The following is an 18,370-nucleotide window of genomic DNA, read 5'->3' on the forward strand; positions in this document are numbered from 1 at the left end:
TTGGGGATGAATGCCTATCTGAATGGGAAAAAGAAGGGTATAGCAGAGGGGGCATTTGAAATATATCAAACAGAAGGCTCCCCAGGTAGAACTGATACAAGGTTCCCATCCATTGAGCCTGTCTTCTTCAGAATTCTATTCTGAAGGATGGTGCTGTGCAGCTCAGGGCACCACACGAGTCACTCCAGGATGGGGCCTGCCTTTCTACCCAGGAAGAGCAGGATGTCTACTCTCTCAGGTATTCGCTTGCACTTAGCAATGCCAGTTCCCCTCATTTCTCCAGGCACAGGGTCAACCTAAAAACCAGTATGATTGAAAATGCAGGTGTGTTTACATTAGGAATGCTCTATTTACATTAAAGTATGAACAGCATTTCCAGTAAAACAGGAAAAATTTTATATCATATCTACAAAATTTAAGTCTTTGTTACAATATATGCTGTATTTAACTACTTAAAAAGGTAAGGAATGTTCTTATTGACCTGTACATTCTCTGCGGCACTGGCCCTGAAGATGCTGATGTTTAAACTGGGCAATCATAGACGTGAATTTCCTGGTCATCTCCAACAGACACAATTTTTGAGCCATTTCCATTATATTTTACTCCCCAAACCTGTAAATTAAAAAAAGAGAAAAAGTTCTAATGCCAGTATGCTGTGTAAAGAATGTTTAAGAAACCAGCATTCTTCTGCTAAATCTTGACCCTGACATGCCAGTGAGGGCGGAGCCTATTCTTGAACCCTGGTTCCTCCCTCTGGCTGCTGTGGAATTAGCATTCCCTTCTCTTCCCATACTCTACATTTCCCCTAAAATAAGATAATCTACAACCATTTGAAAGATTCAGAACCCAGGGGTAACCTAATGCCATGAAGTGGATCTTGCCTGGGACTGGCACTGTGCTTCCAGGAGGAAAAGCCTGCCACCCCACAAGGTCACTGCCTACAGGAAAAACTGCAAACTGCCCTCCCCCAACCCCCCTGGTTATCAGAGGCCAGAGCAGACAATATGAGATTGAGCGCCACTGACTTTCGTGGCTGTGTGTTCAATCAGCAGCTTCACACTTCCCTCTTAGAACTGATTTGATGGAGTTAACTTTGTGACTACTAGGAATTCTGTGTGGGCAGGCTGTCACCCTCACCTTCAGAGGGGTGGTGAGCAGGCCACACTACAGCCTTACTTCCACTCCAAACATCTGAGACACCATCACAATGATCTCACTCAACAGGTAACACAGCTAGGACTTACCAAGAGTGAAGTTTAAAGCCAATAGTGGATTATCAAGATTCAACCCATCTCCCAACTTTACTGCAACAATTTAAGATTAAATGTAAAGCAGTTTGGACAGTTAACCTTAAATAGTTCAAAAGAAGTATATAAGCCCTCTAAAAAGCATTCAAAATACATTAAAAGCCAATTTTTGTTGCTCTGAACATTTTATTTATGTTGACTAGTTCCCCTAGATCCTTGTTACTCAGAGTGGATGGGACCAGCAATAATGATCTAGATTGTTGAAAAAGCAGACTCAGAGCTGGGTATGGTAGTTCACACCCTATAACCCAGGTCAAGGAAGGAGGACTACTGAGAGTTCAAAGCTAGCCTGGGGTATAGTGTAAGACACTATATTTGGGGAAAAAAAAAAAAAATACCTTCGTGTAGACAAGGAAGGAAGGAAGGAAGGAAGGAAGGAAGGAAAGGCCATTTAAGGCCTATGTAGGGCCTACCGAATCAGAATCCACTATTTTTCTGTGCTGGGGAACAAACCTAGCATGCTAGGCAAGTATGCCACTGAGCTATATCCCCAGCCCTTTTATTTTTATTTACAATCAGGTTCTCATTAAGTTGTCCAGGCTGGCCTCAAATGTTTTTATTTTCTCTTGTCTTTTTTGTTGTTTTGAGACAGGATCTCACTCTGTAAGCCCAGGTTGGCCCAGAACTCAAGGCAACTCAAGACCTCCTTCCAAGTACTGGGACTACAGGGGTGAAGACACCATTCCTTGCTGGGCTTCAAACTGTTGCTTCTGCCTTAGCCTTCAGAGTACTGGGATTACAGTCATGCACTTAGCTAAGAAGCAGCATTCTAAGATTTCCCAGGGACTCATGGGAACTTTAAGGACTAAGAAGGATCTAAAATACCTTAGCAGTTCATATTCACCTTATTAAAGATACAGTCTCCTTTTAAAGACAGAAACTGTTAGCACTCTAATTAAAATCAGATAGCATAAGAATTCCCAACTTCTGGGCATGGTGGCGCACATCTATATCCCAGCACTATGGAGATAGAGGCAGGCAGGTAAGTCTGTGAGTTGGATATCAGCCTGGTCTACACAGTGAAACGCCCATCTCAACAACAAACAAAAAATAATTTTCAGCTTCTACTATATAGATATAAAAAAAAAATCACATCTCTTCTTTGGACAATTCCCCAAATGATACAGTGATGATTGTGTTACAATGGACTCTCCCAGGCCAGGCTTCGTAACTTCAAAACGGGGTGTGGCTAGCCTTGTATTCTGGCCTGTGTAGGGGACATGCCTCACAGTCACTAGGCCAATAACTCATCTCAGGAGAACTGCACCAATCTTAACTACAACAGAAAGGCTAGGAAAAGTAAGCTGGCCAGTGAGCTAAGGACAAAGGAATTTAAATGCTGGTTATTCCATACCTGATCTTGGTGATCAAAGAAGGTGTGAATACAGGTCCTTGTTCCAACATCCCAAACTTTGACACTTTTGTCAGATGAACTGTTTGAGAAAGTGAATGTCAATATCAGAACACTGACCCCAGACCCACACTCCTTCACAGACTTATACTCTTCTATCTATAGAGGCCCCCATGGTGCAGAGCATGGCTGGGGTATAGGCATCACCAGGTGGCTCTCCCCCTCCCAAGGCAGCCATTCTCCTGGGAGTCTCAACAACTTGACCCTCCTGCCCACTGATGTCAACAGGAGTCTTGGGACTATCTAACCATTTCTGGATGTGTGGGAGCCTGCTGAAGCTCAGAGGCCACTATAACACCCTTCAGCTGCCCATCCCACACTTAATCACTGTTGCCTCCCTGGGTCTGAACAAGCACATTCTATAAGCAAATTTAGAATTTTTTTTTTTAATCTTTTGATACAAGGTCTCCTTGTAGCCCCAGCTGGCCTGGAACTATGTAGTCCAGGCTGGCCTTGAACTCACAGAGATCCACCTGCCACTGCCAAGTGCTGGGATTAAAGGCCCGCCACCACACCCAGCCTCAGATTGAGATTTCAAGTTCCTCTTCAAACAGGTATATTTCAGAGTAACTACATGGAAGCCCACACTTTTAAGAAAATTATAAGATTGCTTTTTTTAAAAAAATATATTTTTTAAAAATTTTATGAGTGTATTGCTTGTGTGTACGAAAGTGCACCCATGTGCAATACCCGCAGAGGTCAGAAGAGGGCATCGGATCCCCTGGAACTGGAGTTACAGACAGTTAGCTGCCATGTGCGTGCTGGGATTTGAAACCCCGTCTTCTTCAAGAACATTCAGTGTTCTGAACCGCTTCAAGAACATTCAGTGTTCTTAACTATCCAGCCCCAATATGGCTTTTTTTCTGAGACAGGGTCTCCCTGTAGCATCAGCTGGTCTGGAACACTCTACATAGATGAGGCTATGAGGCTATCTCACAGAGATCTGCCTGCCTCTGCCTCCCAAGTACAGGATCAAAGGTGTGTACCACCAGGCCCAGCTAAGAAAATTCTAAAGATTTTTAATAATTCAAAAGGATTTATCTTTGATCCAGCTAAGAACAACCAACTTTATTCCTTAAATTTGTAGAAACCCTTAAAGGAAACCCAAATTTTAAAAAGTCAAGCAGTCTTTAAATTTTAAGGCAAATCATGCCAAAATCCCATCCTCATCTGCCAAGCATTCTAGAAATTTGAGTCATAAGTACCTGGAGACAAAGTGAGTGTCGTCAGGGCAGAATGCAACGTTGAGCACCCAGGAGGCGTGGCCACTTAGTGTGCCTGCCAAGTTGGCATGTTGTCTGAAATGGGAAAGGGCCAAACAAAATGGAGATGTTAATGTGGGATAGAACTGCTGAACTGGGAAGTGCAGTAGCTCCACACACAAGTGGGTCTCATATTGTTACAGTGACTAAGTAAAATTCCTTTTCCGTGAAGTGGCATCAAACATCACAGAGACAAATTTTTATAGCAGCATTCAAATGTGTGGACATCAAGAGCCAAGAATAAGATCCCTAACAAGCAAAGAGCTCAAGAGCTCAAAATAAAGACGCCAACTAAAGATGAGGAAACGGAAGCAGTAGAGGTGAGCAGGCCAGCTGGACCCCACCTGCATCAGCACCTTTTCCCACAGTGTAAGGAAACTGAAAGATGTACTCTATGACATGTGGCTGAGACCCGCTATTTACAACCACATCAAGAACAAGGCAGCCTAATTCCTACAGTGATTTTCATTTTTAAAACAGGAAAACAGGCTGGAGAGATGGCTCGGGGTTAAGAACACTGGCTGTTCTTACAGAAGACCCAGGTCCAGTTCCCAGTACCCACATGGCAGCTTACAACCATCTCTAAGTCTGGTCCCAGGGGATCCAATGCCTTCTTCTGGCCTCCACAGGCACCAGGCACACGTGGTACACACACACACACGATGTAGTATGCAGTAGGTCCTTAAGAGGGTAAGAAATCCTGAATTCATTCAGTACCACTGAGCCAATCACCACCTCAGCTTGGGTTCCTCTTATGCAAAGTGGGGACACTAAGTTATGCTGCTACCTTAACAGTTTTGGGGGGTCAAAAAATAGTGGCAGTGAAAATCAAAGGAAGATACTCCAAGAATTATTACTATTTATGCTGGCTCTGCTACTAACAAGCACACACAACTTTAAAGAGGTATCCTCTCCTCTGGAACCCAACAGCCTCACTCATTGCTAAAGTCAAAAGCTACGTGTCTTTCTAATTAACTACTTGCCATCTAAAAGCTTCCAGAAGATACTGGAAGGAACAGTGTTACTACTCCCAAGTTTTAAACTCTCACACAGCTCACCGAGGCCCATAAAAGGATAAGTACACAGATGGTCAGAGACAAGGTACACGCAGGTATGAAAAATATATGCAAGCCAGGCGTGGTGGTGCATGCCTTTAATACCAGCACTCGGGAGGCAGAGGCAGGCGGATCTCTGTGAGTTCAAGGCCAGCCTGGTCTACATAGTGAGTTCCAGGCCAGCTGGGGCTACAGGGAGACCCTGCTTCAAAAAGATTTTTTAAAAAAAAAAAAAGGCCGGGCATGGTGGCGCACGCCTTTAATCCCAGCACTTGGGAGGCAGAGGCAGGCAGATCTCTGTGAGTTCGAGGCCAGCCTGGTCTAACACAGTGAGTTCTAGGCCAGCTGGGGCTACAGGGAGACCTTGTCTCAAAGAGAGCAAAGGAAAAGAAAAAAAAAATAAAGAGATATATGCAATGGATTATAAAGTCACACTGGGGAGACATGAACCAGCAGCACATTGGTACCAATGACAAATATCACTCGACAACATCAGGCCTATACCAGGGGGAATAGGAATGGGGAATGAGAATGTTGGGAAAAAACATAAAGAAAAGGGGACTCAGCACAAACTTTTTTTTTTTTTTTTTTTTTTTTTGAGACAGGGTCTCCCTGTAGCCCCAGCTGGCCTGAACTCACTATGTAGACCAGGCTGGCCTTGAGCTCACAGAGATCTGCCTGCCTCTGCCTCCCAAGTGCTGTGTGCTGGGACTAAGGCCTGCACCACTATGCCTGGTTCTTCAACACAAACTCTTAATGGCAGAGCCAGGGATGCAACAGTGACCAGCTCACTCCTATACTGTTAGTCCAGGTCATACCTGGACAGGCTCCCTACTAGACCTGAAGGGTGGCTTACCAACTGCTGACCCTCTAACTGAGGCCCGGCACGTATATCTGATGAACAGCCTAGCCTGACCCCTAGGAGGGATGCTCTTGGTTTTTACTGTCATTTTAGGTCACCTACAGCCCAGAACTCCACTTCCTAAACTATATACTATGTACCTACTCCAAAGAACTTTGTATCAGTGAGCCAAAACCACCTGGATGCCTGAGAAAAAGCAGTACCTAATCCTACCAGGGACTGCACATTTGTCTCCACACAGACCTTGAAGATACACGCTAAGCTCCAATACAAGGGGGCAGCTGGGAGAGGAATGACTGGGGAGACCTGAGCATTGGAGCAGACCTGAGTGTTATGCCTGCTAGGACTGAGACTGGGCAGCATGTTCCCTAGAGCTGATCTTAATAGTAAGGTGACAAAGTGGCTACTGGTGCTGAGATAGTTAACTCTTGAGAAGGCAACTCACACATCGTAGATCTTGATGTAGCCATCATCTGAAGCTGTGACTAGGAGCTGGGAGTCTGGGGAAAAGGTCAAGGAGCGAATGGGCATAGCATGGCCTGAAATCCAGAAGAGCTTGTTAACTGGGCTGGCTCTGCCTCCCCACAAGCCTCCCACTAACCACACGCCCTTTTAATGACCACAAGTCACTGAGCTGCGCTGGCCCTGGTGCTTCAGTGAGAGGACTGACTGGACCCTTCCTCCCACTCCCACATAACCCCACCTCTTTCCTGGAGACATTTCTCCTTAGTTCCCCTCGCTAATCAGCTGGGCCTCAATATACATTGCTTAGAAAAAACTGCTTTACAAATATGGCCAAATGTGGAAAGATGAGCTGCTTCTGATTTGTAAGTTTGGACTAATAACATGCTATTGTTCTACCATATCTTTTGCTGTAAAGTAAAAGGTAAACTGAAGAGAAAATACTTTGACTTAGAATTCAAAATCATACACAAGAATACTAATAGTCTCTTTGTCTAGTCGTCCTCCCCAGGCCCCCAGTGTGAGTGGGCAGTGTTTTCATCTGCCATCAAATGAGCACCCAAAAAAGGGAGCTGCCTTCTAATCATAAAGTTCTTTAGAAATTAAAAATATATAGAGAAGACAGACAATCTTATGGCTGCAGGTTATTAACACATAAAAAAGTAAGCTAATTCACTAAAAAAGAATTTAGCACTGTTAGAAGAACTAATGTGTCCAGGATAAAACCACAGTGCTACGTCTAAGACATAGAGCACTTGAGTTTTCCAATTGAGCGTAACATACTTTGCACTGGCATTTTAATTAGGGACCTGATAATCCAGTGGACACCAAACAAGAAGAGTTGTGCCTACCTTCCAGCGTGTGCAGAAGTTTTCCAGTTGCAATATCAAAAATATTGATGATTCCATCTATGGCTCCGCTGGCCAGGTACTTCCCATCAGGACTCTGTTCAGAGGACACGAGGAGACAAGGGTGATTGGGGACTCTGTGGTTAATCTACCACTTCTGAACACAAGCGGTCCTGCTGGCTTCAGAACCACAGCATCAGATGGCAGCTGCCTGCCATGAGCACTGCAGGATCTGCGCTGACCACAAGCTAAAAAGCATCAGAAAAGGAAGAGTGAGGTTTCCTTACATATGCAATACTAAGAATGAATTTTCCTCTCGTGTCCAAAGAATATTCTTTTTTCCCACTTTCCACACCAAAAATATTCACTTTCCCCACATGAGTTCCTGTGGCCAGATACTGGGAATCAGGAGAAAAGGCCAGAGTCCAGGCATCCACTGGAGAGAAAACAGAAGGAAAACAATGCAGTGAGAGAAGATCTGACCTTAATTTAAAGGCTACAGTTTTATCAAGTGATAAAATCTTTTTTTTAAAGATGGGTTTATGTGTATGTGTGTATTGCCTGTATATAGGTAAGTGCACCCATGTTGTGCAATGCCTGCAGAGGACAGAAGAGGCTGTCGGATTCCTTGGAACTGGAGTTATAGACAGTTGTTAGCTGCCATGTGGGTGCTGGGATTCGAACCTGGGTCTTCTGCAAGAATCGTCAGTAGTATTCTTAACTGCTGAGCCATCTCTCCAGCTCCAAGTGATATATTTTTTAAATCTAGAGAAAGTGTCCTGATTGAGGAAACTATGTCATAAAGATATGAAGTCTTTAACCAAGTTTAAATTTAATTTCAAGGAGTCTTAAATTTTTAGCAAAATAGGCAGAACAATACCAAGAGCTAACAGAGACATGGAGACATTAGAGCCTTCATACTCTGGTGGCAATGTAAAATGTGACAGCCACTCTGAAAACCAGTTTCTGTTTCTTAGGTGAAAACAAACACCATAGCACTCAGGAATGCCACTCCTGGTAGCTACTCAAGAGAAACAAAAACATGTCTGCTCAAAGATTTATGCACTCATCTTCACAGCAGCTTTATTCATAAACAGCTCAAATGACTATCAACTGGTAAACAAAATGCAGTGCATCCTTACAAGAGAGTACGTGGAAATAATGAGTGTGTAAGACCACAGAATCCCACTTACATGGGCAAACTAGAGGAAGAAATCAGTATAGAAGTTGCCTGAGGATGATGGTGGGGCAGGACTAAGTGTTAAGTGGACATGAGGAAACACCTCCAGACAGGGAGGCTCCATAACTGCCCAACTGCAGGGATGGGCAATCACACATTTAAAATGGCCTATTTCAGTATAATTACACAGCTGAAATTTTACCTAAATTACGCTATAAGTGAAGATTGCCAAAAATAAAAGACAAAATATATACTACAAATTCACAGGCAATGAAGAATCCCTTTTTTAAAAAAAACAGTTCTAAAGCCACACTATACATCTCAGTTGACTTAGGAGTTCAATGATAGCTCTAAGCAGCATAGTACTCTGGATAGCCACATAGACTGAATGTCTTGACTCATATGCAGCCTAGGCATGCAAATGTTAGTGTATTTTCTGGATTGCTGATGGCATTTTAGAATTTTTCTCAACTATCTGGGGGCCTACCTTTCAGAGGGAATCCTAGCAGCTTTGGGGACTGGGCCAGGAATAATCTACTTTCATGGCATGCCTAGGTCACTTTTCCAAAGCCCAGTCTTTTAGAGGAACCATCCTCAAGTCCTGCCCCAGCCCCACAGCAGAGCTCCTGAAGAAACAGGCTCTTTCCTTAGTCACAGTCTTCATTTCTGGGGCATAACTCAGGGAGGTGGCTACTGTGCCTCTTGCCTGGCCTTCTTAATGTTCTGGTTGTTAGCCTTCGTTTTTAATGGCTGTGCTATCTCTCCAGCTCTCAGCCTAGCCTTATTAGCCCATGAAACAGCAAAGGAGGGGAGACAGGCCCTCTGTGAGCTTGACCCACAGAAGACAGGAGCTTGAGCAGATGGGCCATCATCTCATCCTTGGTGTTTTATTTTGAAAAATAAGATTATCTTGAAAGAATGCTCTCTCTCTCTCTCTCTCTCACACACACACACACACACAATTAAAGTTGTTTGCACATGTACACTGTAGTAGGTGTGTGCTGGAACATGCACACGCATACACACACACACACAGACACACACACACACACACACACACAATTAAAGTTGTTTAATTTGATCACTTTACTTATGAAATGCTTACATACACACACAATTAAGAAATCATTTAATTTGATCACTTATGAAATGTTTATTTCAAAATCAAAAACAAATTTACTTTAAAAGTTCTCAACCAGGACAACTTGAAATGGCTTTTATCATCAACTCAACTGCTTTTTACCTTTTTTGGTGTATTTGTACACATGCATTTTTGTATATGAGTCCAGGTATATGCATGTCACAGGATGTTGTGTGGAGATAAGAGGACAATCTTGGTGTCAGTCCTCACTTTTAACCTTGAGACACGGTGGTGTCACCACCATGTACATATGCCAGGCAGGCCGCCCGAAAGCTTCCAGGGATTCCTATCTCTGCCTCCCATCTCCCTGAAGAAGCACTGGGATTAGTCACTCACGCTGTGTATCTGGCTTTTATGTGGGTTCTGAGGATTTGAACACAGGTCCTCATGCTTGCGTGGCAAGTGTTTTTACCTAGTGAGTCATCTCCCCATCCCTCAACTGCTTTTTAGTACCTATATTTAATTTTAAATGACAGGGGCATTTATTCTAACAAGATTGTTTTCTTTTTTCGCCTCCCATATGTGGGAGTAATTACTGAAGGAGGAAGAGCCTAAGCGAGACTTCATCACCGGTTCTCCCCATGCCCATATACTATACCTGAGAGTCAGGCCCAGAAAGGAATTAAAAAAACAAAAACCTATTATAATTAGCTATTCACCAGGAAAATGGCTAGTAGAAAATCTAATTTTTATTTCTCAAAGCTTAATAAAGCAATTCTTCAAAATTATTTTTACACATCCCTTTAACGGCTTTGCAATGTAGACCCTTTACTACCAAATGTCTTCAGGCACATGACAGGAACAATTTTCTCTATCAGTGAAACCATGTGCTCAGATTTAACTTTAATACTTCCAGGGTAAATGTTTATTTCAATTACTAAGCTCCTCCTCCTCCTCATTGAGAGTTCCTTTTCCTTTGCTGTGGGCATCCTGAATGTCTGATGTGGAGGACTACCACACCTTGGGTCTTCTCAGTGTCAGCTACTGGAAAGCTATAGCCTGGTGGAGTGCCAATCGTGGCTCATCTCCTCTAGCTTTGCTTTCTCCTATTTTTCACTTTCTTCAAGATTAATGTTTTCCGGACTAGAAAGATGACTACTGAAATGTCATGCTGTCTGTACTACATTCATCTAGCCCACCAAACTCAACCATTGCTGTCTCAGAGTGTCATGTCCAATGATGCTGAGGAGCAAGACTGCACTGTCCTACAGGACTTTAAAAAAAAAAAAAACAAAAAAAAAAAACCAATGGATTTATTTCTTCATATCTACCACCTACTAGGAACCAGACACCTAAACCATAATTAGTAGAAATAACCACAATTCAGACCTATGAGGATAGTGCTCTATGTTCCAGGTTTCCATAAGGCAGCAAATGCATCAGTTCAGAATGCAGCAAAAACAGAACCACAGAACCAACCAACACAGGTCTACATTGCCAAACTGGCAATTCTGAAGTCCAAAATGTCCTTAAGACTGATTTCCCATCCCCTCTCCCATGTTTGTAGCACAATTCATTTGGCAGTGAAACTTGAACTAATTTAAGCAGTTTTTAGTCTGTGCTTAACTCACTTAGTACAAATACTCATGTCTGGTTACACTGGTATTAGGGTTTGATTAGGTAGATTACAGTTCCGAATTGTAAACTTACTCTATCCCTAAGGGTTTGAAAAGGGATTGTGAGCCTCTATCTCCTCCCCTAAATATAGAATTCTTACCAGGTCCTGCATCTATAGACTTTATCTGTTTGCCGTTTTCCAAGTCCCAGAGACGAATATGAGCATCAAGAGAGCTGGATGCAGCAATGGGTAGAGTATGGCTGATGTCCACAGACACCACCCCCAGCTGGTGTCCCTCCAGGCTCCACTGTAGGTCCAGCCTGTCATCACGCCTTCAATGGGGGACAGAGAAATAATTCCTTCACACACAAGATACTGTACCCAGCATCAGGACTTATGTCCTTGGGGCTATACATTATGATGGTCTATGGGAACCAAACACTAAATGCTGCTTTTTTAAAAAAAAACAAAAACAAAACCAGATTTAATACCAAATAATGGGGAAACAAAAAAACAAGCAAAAAATAAGCTCTTTTAAAAATATCATGTTGCTACTGCTTTCTCACCCAGAAAAATCTATGTTACCCTGACAGCAATCTGGAAGCCCAGAAGAAAGCCCTTAGCCCAAACTTCCAAGGCTATGTACTGGGAGAAGGGCTCACCATTTCCAGACCTTCACCAGGTCATCCAGGGATCCTGTGACCACTGTTTCAGAGTTCTCCTTCTTGTTTGTTCCCCAGGCAACTGACCAAATGGCATCATCATGGGCTAGAATGGAAAGTGCTTCATTTAGTTTCCGTTGTGCATACAACTTCTCACTCCGTGATAAAACGAAGCTGAAACATTATCCAGCAATCCGAAGTAATGTCCACCCAGACCCCAACCCCTGCCACCGTTCCACAGGATACTTCCCCATAAAGCTTTTACTGGATTTTATGGGCATGTATGAAAATGAAACTAGAGGTTCTAAAGAAGCCACTTGCTCTAAAACAAGATTACCAGGTAGGGAAGCAGAAACCAGAATAATCCAGGTCTTCAGACTCAAACTCAATGACTGACCCATTAGCATGCTATTCATCAGACAGCACACTGGGTGTAGTGATCAGCTGACTAAAATGAGTAAACTATTAGGCAATCTCCCCTGCCAAGAGTCCTAAACTTGATTTGAGCTACAACTCAGAGCTCTTTGGAAAGCAGTAAGCACTTCAACTATGAACAGTGCTGGTCTAAAAATAGATGAGATACCTTTTACCATAAATGCTTTCACTATGTGTCATGGATCAGTTATTACATTTATCCTTTCCTAAGTGTTGTTTCTACCACAACCACCTTAGTCCTATCAATATCACACTTGCCAGGTACTGTAATTGTAGCACCTGGGAACAGAGGTAAGAGGATCATGAGGCTAGCCTAGAAACTGTATGAGTTCAAGGCCAATCTGGGATACAAGTAAAATCTTTTCTTAAAAAACCAAGGCCTGGGGCTGGAGAGATGGCTCAGTGGTTAAGGGTACTGACTACTCTTGCAGAGGACCTGGGTCCAAATCCCAGCACTCACATGGCAGCTAACAACCATTAGTAATTCCAGTTCCAGGGGATCCGACACCCTCTTCTGATCTCTACCAGTATTGCATGACACAGTGCACTTATATACATGCAGGTTAAGACACTCAAACACATAAAACAAAACAAATATTGAAAAAAATAAAAAGGCCAAGGATATACCTCAATGGTACAGTACTTGTCTAGCATGAGCAAGGCACTGGAGTTGATCCCTAGTACTGAAAAACAGACCCCCAAAGACCATTCTATTTCACAAATAAGGAATTAGAGGCTTGGAGATGCCTAAAAGCCCTCCCAAAGACATGAACCTAAGAAGGGGCAGAGCTAGAATTCAAACCTAACACATTAACTGAAGTCTACTTTCAATCTAAGTCTTCAAGCTGCCTATCTGGTGAGCCATATTGTAGGGTCTTCAGAGCTGATGTGCATGCATTAAATGAGACAAGAACACACAGAAGCTTTATCTACACATGCCTGCAATTCTCCAGGGATATCTTTCTAAAACAGGAATATAAAGCCATTTAACTTATATGTAACATCACAGCTTCCTTATAATCCTCACCAGATTCCAGCCTGCTAAGCCCGTCACCTGGATGAAGTCAGCTTCATGCAAAGCTGTTGACTGGCCCATCTGAAAAGCTTACCACTAGTTAACTAGGAGGAATGCTTTTGGTATAGCTTCAGGCTACCTAAATGCCCCTGATTTGGAGTGGAAGGGCTTTCATAAGACAGCTCCCACAAACTCCCAAGGTTTTCTCTATCTTACCTATTCTTTGGAGAAGTCAGGATTATCTGGACAGCAAAAGGATTCTGAGTCTCAAAGCATTTCCTTCTTCCATCCTGGCAGCTAGGAAACGCCACACTACATCTTTCTTAGGTAGAAGAGTTTTCTTTAGCCTAGAGTTCTTCATTATATTGACCCTCCCCCGCCCCCCATCTCATTATTTAGCCCTGGCTGCCTAGTACTCACTATGCAGACCAGGCTGGCCTCGAACTCACAGAGATCCATCTGTCTCTGCCTCCCGAGTCCTAGGATTAAAGGCATATACCACCACGCCTATCTTCTTAGGTTTTTTTTTTTTTTTTTTAAATCTTTTGTGGTACTGGGCATTGAACTTGGGGCCTTGTGCATCTAGGTAAGTACTTTACCACCAAGCTATATCCTCAGCCCTTTTTACCTTTTATTTTGAAACAAAGTCTTAGTATATTGCCCAGGCAGCCCTGAATTTTCGATCATCCTGTATCAACCTCCTAAGTATCTGAGATTACAGGCCTTCTCCCTTGGGCCTGACAGAGTTCTTTGCCATTGTGTTAGTAAGTGTACTTGTTTTCAGCTGCCATGGCCAATTCCGCAAAGTGAGTGCATCTGGGGTCTGCATGTCTAACATGACAAAATCTTAATGAAACCAGGGACAACAGTTTTTTCACAAAAGAATTTGCTTGATCAGGCAGGCTCCTTACCTTGCTCTTGCTTGAACAGAATACTGTACTACAAAAGAACAGAAGCCACATTAAACTGGTGGTTAGATTTCAGTTACCCTGCATCCCTCCCTCAAGAACTCTGAGACAGTCAGTGCAGTGTCAATTACTCCCTCTACTGTTGCCCTGTTCATTCTACACCAGATTTTTCTCATACCAGAGAAAAATCACCGCTTTTTTGACAAGGTCTTGCTGGGTAGCCCAGGTTGTCCTCAAACTCATTATGTAGCCAAGGCTTGCCTTAGACTTGCAGCAATCTTCCTGCCTCAGTTTCCTCAGTGTTGGGACTACAGGTGTGCACCACCATACCTAGCTTAAAAAAAAAGCAACAAAAACAAACAAAAATCTTCCTAACCCATTAGAAGACCAATGAATTTCTTTGTGATTATGAGGAAACTGAGTTGTTTGCAGCCTAATTTTGCAGTTGTATAAGACTGCATAGCCCACATATGTATTATTATCTTTGTTGCTAATCTTAAAGATGTTTGATTCTTTGGGACCCTATTCTGACTTTATTTTTCCTACTAAACCTGCTCTCAGTGCAGTGTGTTCTACTAGTACCACCTAACCCTGTGGTGACTAGGTGCCTAGAGTCACCTAGCTCTTTAAGAACAGAGCAAGAATTAAACCACATACCCAGGCAATCCAGTGACCAACTAATGTTCCTTCTCTCAATGCAGGCCTTACCTGGTTGGTCATTTCCTTAATCAAGGATGAAGGGCTAAAGATCAGACAGCTCTGTGGAAACAATACCAGGGTTTCAGTAAGATGCCATCAGCACAGGAGGCTACAGAGTTCCTCTCCGCAAAGGTAACCCTTTGTTATGGGGCTGTTCTGACACCTTCTTTCTCCTAGGGACTCAATAAGTTGTCTTAATCCCATGGATTCTTTTCCCCAAGTCTGACTGCAGAGATGACCAGTACATTTCTTGCCTCTCTTCAGAGACAAAACATAGGCCTTCTTCATTTTAAATTTTATTCAACTCAGCAGGCAAACATGGGGGAATCTGAAGACAGCAATGTTCTTACATGCAGGGGCATGTGATGGTCTCAACCAAAAATGCCTTTAAGAGTTTACAGATATGTAAATAAAGACAGGGGTTAGCAGGAGACAAACCAATCAAAGATCAAAGTCTTCAAAGACAGCTTAGCTAAACATATTTGTTAATTTTTTAAATATTTAAGATTTGTTCTGGAGCTGGAGAGATGGCTCAGCGGTTGGGAACACTGACTGCTCTTGCAGAGGACCCAGGTTCGATTCCCAGCACCCACATGGTGGCTACGAACTGTCCTTGACTCCAGTTCCAGGGGAATCCAACGCCCTCTTCTGACCTCCACAGCACTGCATGACACAGATGTGCTCACATACATGCAGGCAATACACTCCTACACATAAAATAAAAATTTAAAAAAAAGATTTGTCCTACATTAATATATTTTTTATCTATTATTTTTATTTTATGTGTAGGAGTGTATTGCCTGCATGTGTGTAAGTGCACTCATGTCATGCAGTACCCCTGGAGGTCAGAAGAAGGGGTCAGATCCCCTGGAACTGGAGCTACAGATGGTTGTTAACCACCATGTGGGTGCTGGGCATCGAACCCAGGTCCTCTGCAAGAGCAGTCAGTGCTCTTAACAGCTGAGCCATCTCTCCAGCCGATTTGTTCTACATTTTTATGTATTATGTATGTGTGGTTATGTGCTTGCACCACAGCACACATGTAGAGATCAGAGGACAACTTGTGGGAGTCAGTTCTCTCCTTCCAAAATGTGGATCCCAGAGACTGATCATAGGCCATCAGACTTGGCATCAGGTGCCTTTACCAACTAAGCTACCAGTCCAAGTTCCTAATACATTGTGTGCACCAGAGACATTCCCAGCAGATTTGTAAGACCTATAAACCCCTTCTTTGATTGTTTTTAAACAAAATACATAGCATTAGAAAGAAAACCTAATATGTTCTCATCATCCACAGAAGTTATGTTTTACAAAGTTAAAACAAATACTAAATGGGCAAATGGTCAAAGCCTGCAAAAAGACACTTTATTACAGTGTGAGATCTGAAACAAGGCAGAGTGTGGGCTTAGAACTGTGCATCAAGTGACTCAAAGGATTCAACACAGGTCAGGCATGGAGGCCCACGTCTTCAATCCCAGCACTCAGGAAACAGGGGCAGGTGGATCTCTGTCAGTTCAAGGCCTGGTCTACATAGTTCCAGGCCAGCAGGGGGTACATAGGGAAACCATGTCTAAAAAAAAAGTTGTTTTTTTTTTTTAAGAAAATGATTCAACACCTTGTACATGTCCTCCAAAGACTACCTTGTCTTTGTAAGTATTGCATTTGGAACTACAAACAAATTTTATTGAGTAGGGGAATTTTCAAACAGAAAATCTATGATTATTAGGCTACATGTGGAAAGTAATTTTATCAAACCCCAAAACTAAATTTGACAGCATAACACACATGATTCTTTATTAACACATTATATAGTAAGAACTATCAGCAAGTCGAATGACTATCACAATTTCAAAAGGGGGTGAACTTAAACAATATCCTGTCAGATGTATTGAAAGGTACCAGTCCTGGTTATGAGGCAAGACCCTGTTTCAAAACAAACAAAAAAAATCACAATATCCTGACATGAAAATACTTGTGATTTCTAAAGCCATACCAAAAATCACACAACTAACACTGTGGTCTGTTGTATGCATGTATAATGGGAGGAAATGCTAACATTCAATCATAAGAAATATAAGGATGTAATTTTTCTTCTAAATCCAGTTCACACTTCTCAGTTCAATCCTCACAGACAGCTTAAGAGGCCATACAGCTCAGGTCTAAGTTCATGTTACCTGCTTCAAATCTGTAAGCTAAAAAGGCTGACAAAGCCTTTTCAAGAATAACAGGAAAACCAACAGGCAGCGATTTCTTAAAAGTCCTCGCCCAAGGGCTTGTAACCAGGTAGGTAGTATTTTTTTTACTGATTTATGTCTCAAGAACAAAGACTTGCCTAGACTGGAACCAGCTCAAGCTAGTTTGGCTGAAACAAGTGTCACGTAAGCTGTGCCTGGGCAACAGTCTTCTGCCCAGCGAAGCACCCCCTTCCAATCAATCTGGGCTTCACATTTGAGAGAAACAACAATAATTTAAAAAGCGGGAAGGTTTGCAGGAAGTCAGCTTTCAAAATGCCGCCCTTCCCAAGGCAGGGTGTGCTGTTCTATCCAAGGGCACATTTTGGTGGTGTATGTTTTAAATATCGCAGATCCGCCTCACTGAACATTTCTCTCAGGAGGCATTCTTATTTCCAGCTAGCTCCACTCTCCTAGCAAGAAAAGAGGTTTGGAGAAGTTGAGGGGAGTTTACCTAAGAAGGTCAATACAAGTTATAGTTCACGCTACCAAGACCTCCATCATCTCTTATTCTGCCATCTTACCTCATGACAGGTAATTTCAGAATCGAGCGACTCCAGAGGCCCTCTTTGGCCACCTTTTCTCTTTAGAAAAAGTTCCCAATTTTTCCAGGCAGAAGTCACTGCTTATGCTCAGCGTTTCCAAAGCCTGCACACGACTCCATGGACGCCCTCAGACATGCCAATAACCCATAATACTATATGGTACTTGAAATAAAAGGAACCCAGTTCTGCTCGTAGTGTCCAGTGACGGGAAACTCGCTTCCTAAGAAGCTCAATACTGGAAAACTTGGGTTAAGACAGTCCTCTATCCAGCCGAAATGGCCTCCCCCGCAAAGAAACCAGTCCTCATCTCCCGGATGCACGCAACACTCTTAGGACACCAAAGAATGCCCACCTACATAGGCCTTTCCTCTCCCCTCCCCGCACCTCACGGCTTAGCCAGGTGAAGTCACGGAAACCACCCTCGCGCCCCGCGGCCCGGAGCAACCGGGAACAAACCTCCTCCAGCCCACCCTCGCTCACCCGCCCTCCTGCCTGAGCCGGCAACGGCCCCAACGACCACCAAGCCCCAACACCAGCTGCACCAACTCACCTCTGCACAGCTAGGCGGCACGCCTGACGTCAGACTCTGCGCGACCTCGGCGCTCCGGGATGAGCTCACGAAGGAGCGGGGCCTCTCGTTGGCCACGGCCCCCGGAGTCCAGCAGACGCCGCTGCACCCTAGTCAGTTCGAGAGCCACGGGAGGGGCGGGCGCGGAGAGGGGATGCTCCAGGCAGCTTCCCTGAGAACTGCAAAGTTCTCTTTTTCCCTTCTCCTCCCCGCCCCTCCCC

General features: G+C 43.5%; 1 protein-coding gene across 2 annotated transcripts in view; it reads right to left on the reverse strand.

The window, feature by feature from the left end:
- Positions 1-18,340, reverse strand: part of Wdr61 (WD repeat domain 61) — a 20,118-nt gene extending 1,778 nt beyond the window's left edge. The window contains exons 1-11 of one of the 2 annotated variants that reach the window (XM_008823405.3): positions 18,132-18,340; positions 14,815-14,865; positions 14,110-14,137; positions 11,749-11,854; positions 11,246-11,418; positions 7,495-7,643; positions 7,211-7,304; positions 6,343-6,436; positions 3,924-4,016; positions 2,662-2,740; positions 482-612 (exon numbers count right to left, since the gene is read on the reverse strand). In XM_008823405.3, coding sequence (XP_008821627.1) covers positions 523-612; positions 2,662-2,740; positions 3,924-4,016; positions 6,343-6,436; positions 7,211-7,304; positions 7,495-7,643; positions 11,246-11,418; positions 11,749-11,854; positions 14,110-14,137; positions 14,815-14,826 — 918 coding nt within the window. In that variant the 5' untranslated portion in view covers positions 14,827-14,865; positions 18,132-18,340 and the 3' untranslated portion in view covers positions 482-522. Of the gene's footprint in view, positions 1-319; positions 613-2,661; positions 2,741-3,923; positions 4,017-6,342; positions 6,437-7,210; positions 7,305-7,494; positions 7,644-11,245; positions 11,419-11,748; positions 11,855-14,109; positions 14,138-14,814; positions 14,866-17,560; positions 17,971-18,131 lie in introns of those variants that run through there. The other variant, XM_008823402.3, reaches the window with a different exon arrangement.
- Positions 18,341-18,370: the final 30 nt, after the last annotated feature.

Source organism: Nannospalax galili, unplaced genomic scaffold (genome assembly GCF_000622305.1).
Source record: "Nannospalax galili isolate Female #2095 unplaced genomic scaffold, S.galili_v1.0 scaffold28, whole genome shotgun sequence".
NCBI classification, from domain to species: Eukaryota; Metazoa; Chordata; class Mammalia; order Rodentia; family Spalacidae; genus Nannospalax; species Nannospalax galili.